This window comes from Anolis sagrei, chromosome 1, assembly GCF_037176765.1.
Source record: "Anolis sagrei isolate rAnoSag1 chromosome 1, rAnoSag1.mat, whole genome shotgun sequence".
Classification (NCBI taxonomy): Eukaryota; Metazoa; Chordata; class Lepidosauria; order Squamata; family Dactyloidae; genus Anolis; species Anolis sagrei.
Window position 1 is genome coordinate 187,938,791 of NC_090021.1, and position 15,522 is coordinate 187,954,312.

At 37.1% G+C, this 15,522-nt stretch overlaps 1 protein-coding gene across 2 annotated transcripts in view; it reads left to right on the plus strand.

The window, feature by feature from the left end:
* CERKL (ceramide kinase like) overlaps positions 1-15,522 on the plus strand; it is a 42,755-nt gene that overhangs the window by 13,832 nt on the left and 13,401 nt on the right. For both annotated transcript variants that reach the window (XM_060780009.2, XM_067471125.1), the window contains exons 2-6: positions 483-725; positions 5,058-5,189; positions 10,300-10,363; positions 10,914-11,056; positions 14,987-15,061. In XM_060780009.2, coding sequence (XP_060635992.2) covers positions 483-725; positions 5,058-5,189; positions 10,300-10,363; positions 10,914-11,056; positions 14,987-15,061 — 657 coding nt within the window. The remainder of the gene's footprint in view (positions 1-482; positions 726-5,057; positions 5,190-10,299; positions 10,364-10,913; positions 11,057-14,986; positions 15,062-15,522) is intronic.

The window sequence follows — 15,522 nt, forward strand, 5'->3', positions numbered from 1 at the left end:
TAATAATAATAATACAGAAACCAAACATAATGACAGTGAGCGGGCTGCATGAACATAAATTGATTAAAAACTCACGATGAGATAAAGGAGCAGAATTATTTGTGAGTGAGAACTCGTAGAGAGACAGGGTGATAGACTGACCTTCAAACAAGGGGGGTGTAGTCTAGGACAAAGACGTTGAGGGGAGCAATAGGTTAAGAATATGTAATAACTCTCCAAAAGCGCAATGGAAGAGCCAGGTCTTGAGATCCTTTTTAAAGGTTTCTAAGGTAGGGGCTTTCCTAATCTCTCTGGGCAAAGGGTTCCAGAGTCGGGGGGCCACAGAGGAGAAGGCTCCCTCCCTTGTACCCACAAGGCGAGTCTGAGAAACTGGCAAGGGTGAAAGGAGGGCCAGTATTAATAGTATGTTTTCTCTATGTACTTTTTATTGCGAGTTTATATTCTGATTTTCCCTGTTCTGATTTTTCCTCTTCTTTGGACAGATGACTCCCGGATGAGCTTGCAACAGGATGAGGAATATGTGGAAATGAAAGATGTATTTTCCGTAAAACTGAAACGCCGTCGTTTTGCTGGACAGGAAAAAGGTGGCTTATTATTAGGTGTGGCAATTTTTCTGTGCCTGAAAAAAGAAGGCAACAAACTTAAAGATTCCATCATCAATCTAAATAACTCAAGTGAAGACCACTGTCATTTGTGGTTTCGGTGTTTGAAACAAATCTTGAATGGTAAGTTCTCTTCAGAAATACAGTTGTCCTTTAAAATATGTTGCAAGAAGCCAATTGTGTTAATAATACTTATTGATCTATTTCTAGATAAGTGTAGTGAAGGGGTGCCTCACCGGGAAGGTGTAAGTGAAGGGCGGAGCAAGCTGCAGGCATCTGGGGCGCCCGGGATATGGAAAAAAGAGATAGAGTGGCTCTGGGCCCAGAAAAACACACCTCTTTTACCTGTCTGACTCGCCCATGTATCTTATTACTGTACTTCCTCCTCTACCTCTCAGATCTCGCTCCTGAAGACTGCAGTGAAGTGGTGCAAGTGCACATGTGCGAGATCTGAGAGGCAGAGAAGGAGGTACAGAAATAGGAAAATTACCAAATTGAAATCAAATCTGATACTTTTTAAATTTTTATTTGGTGTGCGTTGGAAGAGGGGTAGTCTTATACGGCGAATATATCCCAAACTCTATAAACTGGAAAAGCTGGGGGTCGTCTTATATGCCCAGTCGTCTTATATGCCGGAAAATACGGTATTCTCATCTTTCTGTACAGCTCTTTTTTATTGGAAAATCTTCATTCAAAGATACATGATAAAAGTTTATAGCAAGTATGATTTTATATGTTCACCAAAAGTGAGGCAAGAAGAGAATTTGGAAAGATTCTAGTAGAAGATGGAGCAGCTAATGTTATTCTAAAAGGACAAGAGTTACTTTGAACTTGATTTCTGTTATTATGTCTTCACGTTTACTGTGATGTTTCAAGTTCAAAATGCTCTTAAAGAAAAAAATACCTTAGCTTTCACAATTCAGTGAAGTTTTACTCAATATGGTGTAGTGCAAATCTGTGGGGTTTATAAAAATATTAATAGAAGGTATCAAAATCAGAAGAGCTTTATTCTAATACAGCCATATCTTTCATTCCTAATCTGTGATAATCTTAGATTTATTTTAAACTGAAACTAGAAGATTTAGCAAACAGTTTGCATTTTTAGGTATGAAATGGTATTTGTCTTTTTATAGTGAGATATATATAGCTCTGCTTTCAGAATCAAAGATAGGATGGCTATTTATAGGTGGAACACATTTGCTCTCGCATCTCCTTTATGACATGCCTCCCACACCAATTTCTAATGTGTATGTGGAAACCTTCATGCGTGAAGGTTTAATTATCCCATTAATGTTATACATTAACAGTGTATTATCAACTGAGGTGTATCTGTAGTTAGTTAGCATGAAAAATGCTTGTTCACATGATTACTTCTGTCTCTGTGTAACACTTTTTGTATTGTTTGTTGTATCAAATATTAATAATGTATATTACAGTGACATCATTTCGGCTTCTTAACTTTTGTAAACAGAAACCTGCTGCCATAAAACTAAATACTGAAAACAGCACAGATGTGTGTCTGAGGGTAGCGTCTCCGTCGCCCTATGAGCCTTTGTTTTCAGAACACCCTGATTAACCCCTGTCTTTCATGGTTCATTGATTCACTAGTAGATCAAGTTTAAACTAGAGTATATTAGCACATTTGTTACTAATGGAGGACCAGTTGGATTTTTTTTCTTTTTAAAGTGCTATTTCAGCTTCTATTGCATGAGCAATTTAATAGGAGGCATGTCCCAAAGAAGCCGAAAGCTACAGCTTTTACATACTGATGTTGAGCGATGAAACTTTTAAACGTGAAATCAATTATAAATTCTTTGTTATGAGGCATGGGCTATGACAAGATAGGAAAAATATTTTTGATAAAATAATAAGACTTATCCCAGTATCCAGGCAAGTTCTCTGGATTTGTACTAAGAAATGTTGAGGATTTCACTGATAGGCCTGCTGTCCATTTTGCTGGCATCTTAGTTTTGTTGTAGCAGGGGAAGCTAATTTTGAAGTCCTGGTTCAGGGCTGAATTTACATAGGCTAACAACAACAACAACAACAACAACAAATCTTTATTTGTATCCTGCTTTTCTCCCTAAACGGGACCCAAAGCAACTCAAAACATTTTAAAAACAATACAGATCAAAACACATATAACAATAACCTATAAAATTATGTTTACACTAAAACATAAATAAACATATTTAAAACATTTATCAAATACAGTTATTGTGGGGAAACTCATCGATACAGGTGGTAAACTTAGCATGACTCACTGAATGTTAGCCTTCCTGTTGTTCCAACTGTTGTTCCATGGGTTTTCTCGGGCATGGAATAGAGGTGGTTTTGCCCCTTTTTTTTTCTGAATATCAGCCATAGCACCCGAAATTCATTGGCCATTTCCCATCCAAGTAATAACCAGGACTGGCACTGCTTAGCTTCCAAGATTAGAATGATCTGGTGCCTTTAGGGTACTTAAGCAGGATCATTCCTTTATAGGGGAAATAATTTTCATTTGAATTTGATTGCAGCATTTTAAGAAAGGTTTTTTTAGTTTTGAAGAATACACCAAAAATTTCAGAAAAGAAGAATGTGTCATCTCTCCTTTAGCTCACTAAGCCACTTCACACAGAAATAATGTCATTTTTGCTTCTGTTTTTGTTAAGACCATTTATCCACAGAGCAGAAGAATATATTTCTGATTGAAAAGTCATGCCTAAAATACCTCCCTGCTTAATGTGGTTCCTATTTATCTACTCACATTGCTGTTTTTGATCTGCTAGGTGGGTGGGGAGCTGGGTTGAAGGTCAGGAGCTCACTCTGACCTGGCTTCAAACTGTCAGCCTTTCGGTTGGCAAGATTTACTGCAGTTGCAACTGGTGATTAACCTGCTGTGCTAAAGCCGGTCCTTGGCCTTTGAAAGAAAAAAAAGTCCTATATTTGCACTTAGAAGATGACTGATATCTTGATTCTGTGTTAGATTCTGTTGGAATATGTTGTTACCACTTTCACATTTATAACCACTGGAGGGTAGAGAATATGATAAATAAAGAATTGTGTACAACATTGTTATGCAAATGGATGATGTTTGATCATAAAAATGGTCAAGGCAGTCAAATGAACTCCAGCTTCCAGCTTCAGCTATTTGTTAAACAACAAGGCAATGAGACATTCAGAAATAATCAATTGCTATGAAAATGAAATGAACTTAAAAATATTAACTTAAGTACATGTTATCAGCAGCCTAAGAATAACTTTGGTGATAAATAGGGTGGGATAAGTATTCGAAATGGGGTAGAAATTGAGAAAAAGAAAGAAAGAAAAGAAAGAGAAGTTTACATAGGGTAGGTGCGTGTGATAATGAAATATATCTGTTTTGTGGCTGCCATGGTAAATAGGGCAACCTGAACTCTGAAACAAAATCTGAAATCTCCCCTGATCTAAACATGACAAACACAGACGTTGTCTGGTTACACTATATAGCACGATTTTTGTTCCTGGGTAACAAATGTCATTTCCTAATTGGTTCTGTCATAAAAACATGGAAAGAGTTTATTAAATTGCACATTAAAAGGTTAAAAATAGCTTATTTTCATTAAGGAAAATTAGAAACAAGGTGCCTAGACTGAAGAAAATAATATTACTATGCTCAGCCACCAAAACAAAGTTTCTGGAGTATACAGTAACTGTTTTCAAAGTACGTACCCACACAATTAAGCAGGAAATAACACTTTCAAACCCTGAACAGATTTTTTTTTCAATTTCGTTACATATTGTTATTCAGAGATAACATTTCATGAGTAATTTTTAAATTTGCTTCGTTAGTAAATACATTTCTTGGTAAATAAAAACAAAACCAGCTACACATTTTGGCTGAAATGTGCATTACATATTGCAATCTCAGGATTTTATTTTTCTTCCCCTTGTGCCCTTGTTTCTTGATCCTTTAATCAAGGGCAGATTTCTTTTGCACCTGCTTCTTCCGTGTGGCAGGATACATAATCTGCAAATCCTGAAAATTGTGGTATCAAATCTCTGCACCAACTGTGAAGGAGTGCTATTATTAAATCCTGGCTGAGAGGCATTTCCTCTGAAATTCCCAGGAGAATGGGCTCTCTTCTCCTTATCACCATCCCTCTTTGGGGCTTGAACCATGACCTAAAACCTCTTTCATTCTAGCTGTCACATAATGCTCTGGATGATGGTGACTCATTTGTGCCATTTATTCTTAGCTGGAGACTCACAAGCTCTAGTTGTTCCAGGGTCAGTGTTTTACTTGACAGGATTACGTAGGTGGTGGATACAAGTAATGAGCATCTTCTTGTGCAAATAAGACTGTAAACAACCTCCAGTTATCAGCATGTATTAAAAAAAATCCTGCTATACATTCCTAATTGTTTCCAGACTGTGTATTGGTTCAATAAGTATAAAAACCCATATCTGATATATATGTGCTTTTTCTTTTAGGTCTTCCCAATAGGCCAAAGTCATTAAAAGTGTTTATCAATCCAACTAGTCACAGAAAAGAGGCTACTCGCATTTATTATGAGCAAGTTGCACCTCTCTTTAAGCTTGCTGATATCAGGACTGATGTGACAGGTAAGATGTTTTCCACAACACAATTTAATCGATTTCTGAAGGTGGTACAAAAGTAACTCAGGGCCTTTCCACACAGCCCTATAACCCAGAATATCAAGGCAGAATAACCCACAATATCGGCTTTCAACTGGGTTATCTGAGTCCACACCGCCATATATCCCAGTTCAGAGAAGATTATGTGGAATTTTATTCAGCTGTGTGGAAGAGAACTATGACACTGCTTTTAGCAACACCATTTTGGATGTGAATTGATACATTTAAAGATTATTTTATGGGTGTGAAGATCTGTTACTCAACCTTTTTGTGTATTCTTGCATTTGAAAATAGTTTTCACCAATTTGCTAATTTTTTCAGCTATTAAAAATTAAATATTAGTGTAATGTGTGTTCCAGAAATGTTGCAACGAGAATGCCTTCTAAGGAAAAAGGTTGCATTTCTTTTCACACTTATTCACAAGTAAGTATAGACAGAATGCCATCCTTTTTGCCTAGTGGTCATGCTTTTGTTGTTGTGGTTGTGGTGTTGTAGCATGCCTTCAAAATTAATTCCCAATTTATGGTGAGCCTAAAGGCCCGTCCACACAGCCCTATATCCCAGACTATCAAGGCAGAAAATGCCACATTTTGAACCCAGTTCAAAGCAGATATTGTGGAATTTTGTGCCTTGATAGTCTGGGATATAGGGCTGTGTGGAAGGGGCATAAAACAACCTTCTCGTGGGGTATTCTGGGGCTGAAAGCATGCAACTCACCCAATGTCCCCCCATTTTGTTTCCATGATAGAATCGAACCCTTGTCTCCGGAGTTTCAGGCCCCTTCTACACTGCCATATAAAACCCATATTATCTGCTTTGAACTGGAATATATGGCAGCATAGACTCATATAATCAAGTTCAAATCAGATAATGTGGATTATCTGATTTCATAATCTGGATTATATGACAGTGTAGAAGGGACCATAGTCTAGTGCTGAAACCACTGCACCATGCGGGCTGTAGCTGATAGCAGCATTATTTATGTTGACAGAACATCTTCTTTTAGGAATAGATGCACAGTGTACTGTGGTGCAGTTTAAATAAACTTTAGTGGGCCTTATCTCTGAGTGAACAAGAGGGGATAGGCTGGATCTACACTGCCACATACAATCCAGATTATCTGCTTTGAATTGGATTATATGGCAGTGTAGACTAATATCTGGTTCCAATAAAATAATCTGGATTATGGCAGCGTAAATCTAGCCTAAGTATTGAAAAGCCAGGGCTAGTATGGAAACAGTCTTGTTTCAATGTGCGTCAAAAGCATTCATGGCCGAAATTATTGGGTTGCTGTGAGTTTTCCAGACTATGTGGCCATGTTCCTGAAGCATTTTCTCCTGACATTTTGTCCACATCTATGGCAGGCATCCCCAGAAGTTGGGAAGCATACAGTCCAGAAAACTCACAGCAACGCAGTCATATTTCAGTCTGGATAAAAGCCTTGCATAAGATCTCCCTTTCCTTCTAGTTACAGAACAGATTGCTGCTGTCAGTTCTTACTAAGGGCCCTTCCAAACAGCTGTATAACCCAGAATATCAAGGCAGAAAATCCCACAATATCTGCTTTGAATTGGGTTATCTGAGTCCACACTGCCATATATTCCAGTTCAAAGCAGATAATATGGGATTTTATTCAACTGTGTGGAAGGGGCCTAAATCATGTGTAAGAATTAGGACTACTATTTTGGATTCCTTCCCACTAATCTTTCCAACAGGTGAAAGTGTTTTCAGAGTTGGTAAACTAGATGGCCGTGTACTAAATATGTATCCTCAGAGGGCAGGTATGTATGAGAGTATGAAGATATTCCACATGGCAAGAGAAATACAGAGTGCTTTTCATGCATGAATAAACTTATTTCAAGATTTATTGGGGATGTTTATTATTCCATTTATTTATTTTAATATCCCAACGATTTATTGATTTGGGGTGTAGGTTTGCTTGCCTCTAAAATATCTTCAAAAGAAATATCTAAAAACATAACATTAATTTTGAATCACATTTCAGTTATTCTGACATATTATTATTTATTTTCAACTGATTAAACTTTTTAAAAAAATAAATATGTAAAATTCCATGGGAACTAGCACAGATATAATGCCTAATTAAAATGAATTTGGTTTTTCATTTTTTTTAAAAGGCAAAGTTAAACATATGTTACCTGCAAGAATGACTAATATTTTTGCAGTAATTCACAGCATACTGCTGTGTTTATTAGCTAACACTCCTCCTAGAGGTTACTTTGGCAAATGGCAGGTCCTTTAAGTTTGTTAGAGGTGCTCTACTAAACCAGACAAATCTTCTTTACAAAGAACCTTGGCAGGTTTGACATTTGTAGATTTGATTATTCGTAGATTTGATTAAAATCTTATCTCTAGGAATTGCTAGGTCTTGCAGTTCAGGGCTCAGCTTCTAGTGGACATTGACCATAAAATCATGCTGAAGGATCTAGAAATTCCTAAAGAGGCATTCTCTCAACGTTATATAGTTAGTTGAGAGAATACACACACACACACACACACACACACACACACACACACAACCAATTAGACAAGAAACACTATATATATATATATATATATATATATATATATAACATATACAAGCTTTTCACATTGAAGGACTGCCTTCATTGTGAAAAACATCACCTGGCACAGAACACACACATACATTTCTAATATATATTCAATTCTTAATATTAAAACTACATAGGTAACATACAGAGCCAATAAAAACATTTTAGTTTAAAATATCAACTTCTTTCTCTGAACAGATATAATAAGTATATGTGTGCATGTTTTTATATTCCACTATTCTTCTGGATTAGTAGTCAACACTGAAAGAGATGTGGTTAAAAACAAGCAGATATAAAAGCATACACCAAGGAAATTAAGTATTATAGTTTTAAAATATTTTATATATACTAAGCCTCTAAAATACAAAAATACAGTACCAGTTTGTTTTTGATAATTATTTTTATTTCATAAAACAGTAATCTGACAAGGAGTATTGTGTATGATGTGATAAGACCATAGTTCTGTATTGTCCAGAACAGTTCTGACATTGTGGATGCTACTCTGCTTCTTTATCTTAAGGACACCGTTAGCTGTTGTAAAGGAACGGTTGAGTTGAGTGACTAACTGTAAGGTTTTTTTGAATAGTAACAACAGGCATGTTAAATTATTTTTAGATCACCAGAAAATGAATTTAACAGTATTTAAAAGCAAAGGAGAAGAACGAATGTACTACCACCAAAGGCAGACAAACATGAAAGATTAATGTAATCTTGCATAGAATAGCACACATTCTTACACAAAAAATCCATCTGGAAGTGTCATGTCAGTCAGCAGAAACCTTTGATGAGTGGATGCAGCTGGGCCGTCTCTTCTGGCAAAGATGTGCTAGAAAATGCTAAACGTAGTCATGAAGCTTTATGCCATCTGCAGTGTGCCAGTTAATTTCTTCTTTTTTCTGCTGGCATTTACTTTACTGCATAGGGTATCGTTAAACAGAGGCAGCAATGTAGACTGGCAGGTTCACTTCTTCCAGAGGGAACAGATACTGGTATATACTTGTGTCATCACCCTCTGTCTTCCATTCTCTTGTTATTGATATCCAGCTTTATTCTTTCTATATGGTTACTTGCCCAGGTTAGAAATCAGTATTATCTGACTCAACAACCATTAAGTTCTGTGTGATGAAATAATTACACCGAGGGATAAAAGGAAACTGAAAGACTTTGGACTTGTTGACATGTACTTAATTTATTCACTACAATATCATTTTTTAATCGTGGCAGAAGTGAATTGAGAACATACTGCAAGTCACTTCTGGTGTAAGAGAATTGGCTGTCCACAGAGACGTTTCCCAGGGAACGCCCGGATGTGTTACCATCCTGTGGAAGACTTGTCCCCACGTGGGAAGCTGGGGCTGACAGTCAGGAGCTCACCCTGTCTTGCGGATTCAAACCGCTGACCTTCAGGTCACCAGTTCAGCCAGCACAGGGATTTAACCCATTGCACCACCGCAGCTCCTACTACAATATTATGATTCACCAAAGAAAGCTGGATTTGGAGGACACATAGTATTGAGTACATTCATGAATTTTGGATTTTTTGAATATAAGAACTAAACAATGGTCACAGCACCTTCCACCAAAAATGCACTCCTCATTATCTCAGACATTGTGTATTTAAGCAACATATATTAGATGGAGCAAAATTAATTTTGTTGTTCCTGTTGTGAACCATCTGATAGTTGGAACCTCGATAAATTCTCCAATAGATGTTTATCTACTGCTTACACATCACTGAGGTGAAGGAGACCAGAATATTCTTGTTTTTATAGGATGATAAATAGTAAACTGCACAGGAAATATATTTATTGTCTAACTTAGAAAATTATTCATATAATGAAATACAGTCAGTTGCTCATATCCACAGATTCAAGCACTCATGGCTTGAAAATATTCTTTAAAAATCATTTTCCCCCTCAAATGTAAGGACCATTATGTATGAAATATGCTCTCAGACTCATGGCCCTTCCACGTTATCTGCATGGACTAAAATAATCCTGCTCAAATCAGATAGTGTGGATTTTCTGCTTTGATACTTGGATTATTTGGCAGTATAGAAGAAGCCTCAGAGAAAGCAAGGACAAGTCCCCACCTTGATTCATGTTAGACCTGCTGTGTGCTGGAAACACCTGAAAAGCACATAACAACAGTTAACAAACCATCATATACATTGCATTGTTTCATGGTCCAAAATGTAAGGGAGAAATAATGATCATGTCCACAAGGCAGAAATCCTGGTGATTGTGTGCATATATGGAGGAAATTAAATTTGAACTGGATTATCTGGTAACGTAGACTCAGATAATCCAGTTCAAAGCAGATAATGTGGTTTGTCTGCCTTGATACTCTGGATTACATGGCAGTGTAGAAGGGCCCTAGATAGCCATTTGGATTGTGATTTAGATCATCAGACAGGATTTTGTTTTTAACTTGAGATGCTGAATGTTGTTTCAAAAATCACTTGATTGATTCCGTGTTACAGTGAATGATGTCTGTTTTCACAGTTACTGAATATGAGGGACACGCTCTTGCAGTGCTTGAGGAATGTGATTTGACATCATTTCATGGGTAAGATCTTTTAAAACTTATTTCTAGTGTGTTCCTAAGTCAAAGAAAAGATAACAAGTGAATAGGTATCATTATCCTTTGGGATACCACCAATCCATTGCATCAAAAAAGTCTTAATGGAATTTGATCCAAGTGTTCCAGGTTTCTACACAAAATTGTCACCCCAAATCTGGATTCCCCATCCAGTGAACCACTTTATGTTAATAAGAGATCTGTGCTTCAGAACACCAGTAGTTCTTTCTAATCAAGGCATTTAACTTCCAATTTGCATAAATGGAAAAAGCATGTGTATATCATAAAATAAAATTCAGTATCTAGAAATGTTATTCGTTTTATATCCATTTTTATAATATTCTAATTGAGCAATTTGCAAGTTTTAAACATACTTTTATCCGATCGTTTTCTCATATTCATAAACAATAAAATGGTATGATGAAAACTGTCTGCAATTACTGTAGAAAGATTATAACTACTTTCAACTTGCTTATGTGTCATGTCTGGCAGAAAACTTTTCTCAAAATGAAGAGTCTGGCAATTTTGTCTCCTTCAGGGTGGTCTGTATAGGTGGAGATGGGACTGCCAGTGAGGTTGCCCATGGCCTTTTGCTTAGAGCCCAAATGGATGCTGGAAAGGATTGTGACGATATATTTGAGCCCTCTAGAGCACAAATTCCTCTTGGGATTATACCAGCAGGTAAGAGTATTTAAAAATATGAGGAAAGCTGCATATAGTAACAGAGACATCATGACATAGAATCACTTCCGTATTTTATATTGGACAGTATGGTTTGAATGCATAATACAATATTAATTCTAAAAAATCCTAGTCCTCCATTGCATATTCTGTACTCATTGGCTACCTCCTTCTTCCAAATGACTAAATCCATTGTGGTACTGACCACACAGCAGCAGTCCCGCAGACCTTCCTTTCTGCCTCCTCCATACAGCATCACTTGGAGGTATCCAGAAGCAGACACCAGAGTATTCCTAATTAGTTGGAGAAGATTTTAGGGATGGAAGGAGAATATGCCTCACCTCCTGCTTGCCTGGAGCCTGCACAAATCCTAGCTGGCCCCATCTTAGCCTTAGAAGCATTGACTTGGAGCAGATGCTTTTTATTAAGGTGGCATTTAATTTTGTATTTCAGTTTGCCTCCTTCGGTTCAAAAGAATTATTAACCACTATCTTGATTAGCTAATGTATTGACTTTGAAAGGTTTTTTTTAAAAAACAACAACAACAATTACTGAACACTTCCAAAGTTGTGTACACGTTATATCAAAACAATTCAGAAATAAGTTAGCAGGAAGTATAAAACAGTGCTCATTATGTTAAACAACAACAAAAATAAACTAGTATTTTGACTTCACTTGTCATAGATACAATGACAGTGGTTTAGGTGATAAGAGATGAAATTTATCTTACACCTTTTCCCACAAAACCAGGACTCATAATCACTTCCAGATCAAAATGAATAGAATATATATAAAAAAACACAAAGGTTGACATTAAAAACAAGAAAAATGATAAAACGTGGTTAAAAAAAGAACATTTAGAAGCAGTACAGCTTTGAAGCTTAGGGAGCCTTGTAAACTTCGACTATGACTTTAGAGACCACAGTTTGATTTCATGGTTCTCCATGGAAACCCACTGGGTGATTTGTGCCAAATTGCACACTCTTAGTCCCAGAAAGCCCAGTGATAGATTACTTTAAAAGTATGGCCATGTATACATATGTGAGGGGAAGTCACAGGGAAGAGGGAGCAACCTTGTTTTCTGCTGCCCTGGAGACGAGGACACAAAGCAGTGGCTTCAAATTACAGGAAAGGAGATTCCACCTGAATATTAGGAAGAACTTCCTCATGGTGAGAGCTGTTCAGCAGTGGAACTCTATGCCCTGAAGTGTGGTGGAGGCTCCTTCTTTGGAGGATATTAAGCAGAGGCTGGATGGCTATTTCTTAGGGGTGCTTTGAATGTAATTTTCTTGTTTCTTGGCAGGGGGTTGAACTGGATGGCCCATGAGGTGTCTTTCAACTCTTTGATTCTATGATCAGTCAAGAAATGACTTAAAGACAGATTACAGCAACAGCCAATAGTGCTCTATTAAATCCTTTTCTATAAAACGTTCAATTCACCAAAGATGGCGAAAATAAAAGGTCTTTTCAGTATTCAGGCTTTCTTGACTGTGGATATTAGAATCTAAAGGAAAAATAAACAGCTCCTAAATTTTAATAGTATTACTATTGTATGGTAGTTGAAAAAACTGTTCAGGTGGAAGAAGTCTCTGGTAGTCCTGCTGGCCATTTAGGAATAGTGTTAGTTGCTATGGGAACTATAGCTGTTGAGCTGCACAAAGGGATTTGGATAAAGAGGAGGAATACTGGAAACACAAGGAAAAGCACTTTAATTGCTAAGAAAGAAAGGGGCAGTTATATCTTGACTATAACTCTTACAGTCTTAAATCATTCACTAGCTTTAATTCCTGCTTCCAGTTAATTTGTGGGAAGTAAAGTATTGTCATGAGATTTTGAGTTTTCAATGATAGTTTGGGCAAAGAACCATTGTGTTGGTGCAATTTTCATGAGACCCTTAGATATGCTTGAATAAGAAGTCATTACATCACATTTATCTGTTTGGATGTGGGAGACATTAACAGGGCTATGAATATTCATGTTGTCTGGCTAATTAAGTTAATTGTTCTGCAGGAGTGCTTGCACTTCCAAGGACCCTCCCCCCCCACACACACACACACATACGCACGCACACATGTATGTCAGGTACCTTCATTCGTCTTTCACTTGAACTGCACATACTGTTGTTCTCTCTGGCATTCTTTGGAATAAGGATTTTTATTTTACCTATTTTAGTAGCAGATGTTATCAGGAAAGCCATCCCCTTGAGCAGTGTTAAATAGCCACTAATAAACAGTTTTCAAATTACTGTTGTACTGTGTTGTTCTTTTAGAAATGTGAAATCTATGACCTACAAGGTGTAAGTAGCATTTATTTGTGATTATTTATTTGATCTCATCTAAATAGCCCAAAGACACCAGATCCCATCAGAACTTGGAACTAAGCAGGATCTAAGTATTTAGATGGGAGATTGCCATTCAACACCAGGAGTTGTACACTATGTTTCAGAGAAAGGAAATAACAAAAACCTCTGGGTTGCCCTTGCCTAAGAAAATTCTTTATTGAACCATGAAGTCACCATAAGTTGATGTGTGACTTGAAAATGATGCTTACACACATTTGTATATTATTTGTTCTGGAAGAAGCAAAGGCCACCAGCATTGAAATGATGGTCCTCCACCATCCATATATATATATATGTGTGTGTGTGTGTGTGTGTGTGTGCGTGCCCGCGCGTGCGCATGCAAACACACATATACACAAATATATACACACATATACACACACACACAAAACACATATACACAGACTGGGCCACAGCAATGCATGGCAGGGGATGGCTAGTACTAGATATATCTGTGAAGATTCTAGTTAATGGCATTCAGCTGTTCATGACTGCAACTGGGAAAAGTTCAGAGCATTGTACTGTCAAAGGCTTTCATTGCCAGAATCACTGAGATGTCATGAGCTTTTCTGACTGTAAGACCATGTTCCAGAAGTCCTTCTGTAAGGAATGAATGTTTGAATGCATGTAGAAGAGAAGAAACAGGCCTAAAGAAAAACCAACATGGAGTTCTCGCAAGGCATGATAGGGGATGGCCTTGGCAGTCGAAGCAAGGAGGCAGTAAGGCATAACTGAGTGACAATGAACAATAAGGTGTGCGGTCAAGCAAGTAAGGAGTGTGCAGGAGGTACCCCATAAGTCACGAGGCCTGGAATGTGAATGTCCTGAAGTTGAAAAGAACAAGGACTCGAAATGAACAGAACAACCTGATTATTAAAAAGAAGAAAAATGGATTTTTGCCTATAAATGCAGGGGACCCCAAGAACATGCATGCTTCCTGATCCATGGCAATGGAGCGTCCGCACCTCCTCGGAAAAGACTGATCATCTTCGCCGGAGGAGGCCTGTGTGTGTGTGAGTATGCGTGAATGTGTGTGTGCACTAGAGCTCTCCTTGATGTGATTCTGATATGATTTTGTGATGATTGTATTTCAATAAATGTTACATGAATAGTGTTAAAACCAAATTTGGTCTCTACAGTGTCTCATTGGTCTAAAATACCTTACTATTCCTTGAACACTGCACAAAAGAACAGGAACCTCTTTGGGTTCATAACACTTCTGGAACATTTGGCACATTTCTCCCTTTCTCCCTACAGCCCGGAAAACTCACAACAACCCAGTTCAGAGTATGCTTTCCTTTGAAGACTATAAGGCAAGTATCCTTCAAAGGAAAAGCAAACTTTACAAAAGAAGGAGTTAACCATTGGAGAGCAAGTTCCAGTTTGAACTGTATATTGTTAATTTAAAAATGTGTTGTTAATGGACTTTTTATTTGATCCCAAGACTATTTCTACAGCATATGTAGGTTGAGACTTTAAGCCTATCCTAACATGTGAATGGTTATTGTGATAACCCTAGTTTAGCAAGTTTTTCTTCTTTTCTTGTATGAATCTGTTTTAATTTGGTACTTTATGTTTGACATTTACAGGTTCTACAAATATTTTGGCACACACTCTGAATGGAGTCCAACATGTACTAACAGCAACATTGCATATAATAATGGGTAAGACTTCTGTATTTGAAAATACCTGGAAACTGAGCTTTATTAATTATGCCAAATTACATCAGGTTAGAAAATATGCACACTGAATATTATACCCATATAGAACAATCTCATCACCTCTTTAGAACATTAAAATTAATAGAATAAATAGGATTACACTTCTTAGATTATTGTAACAGTTAATGTGATTCAAATGAGTATCCTGATAATGCACACACAATTCAGAAGTATGAATGAGCAATGCTTCCAGTTAACATTTTCCAGTTGTGTCTGTACCAGAGTAACATTTGAATCAAGTGAATGAGAACTATAGTATGATATGTAGTTTCACAATCTTATCTATTGATTCTTATCTACTCATTTTAACTTCTTGTTTTGGCCCATGAAAGTGGACAGTGACCCTCTAATCTGATGGGTGTCAAATAGGATGGGACTTTTCTTCTCCAGCCTATTTGTGTTGG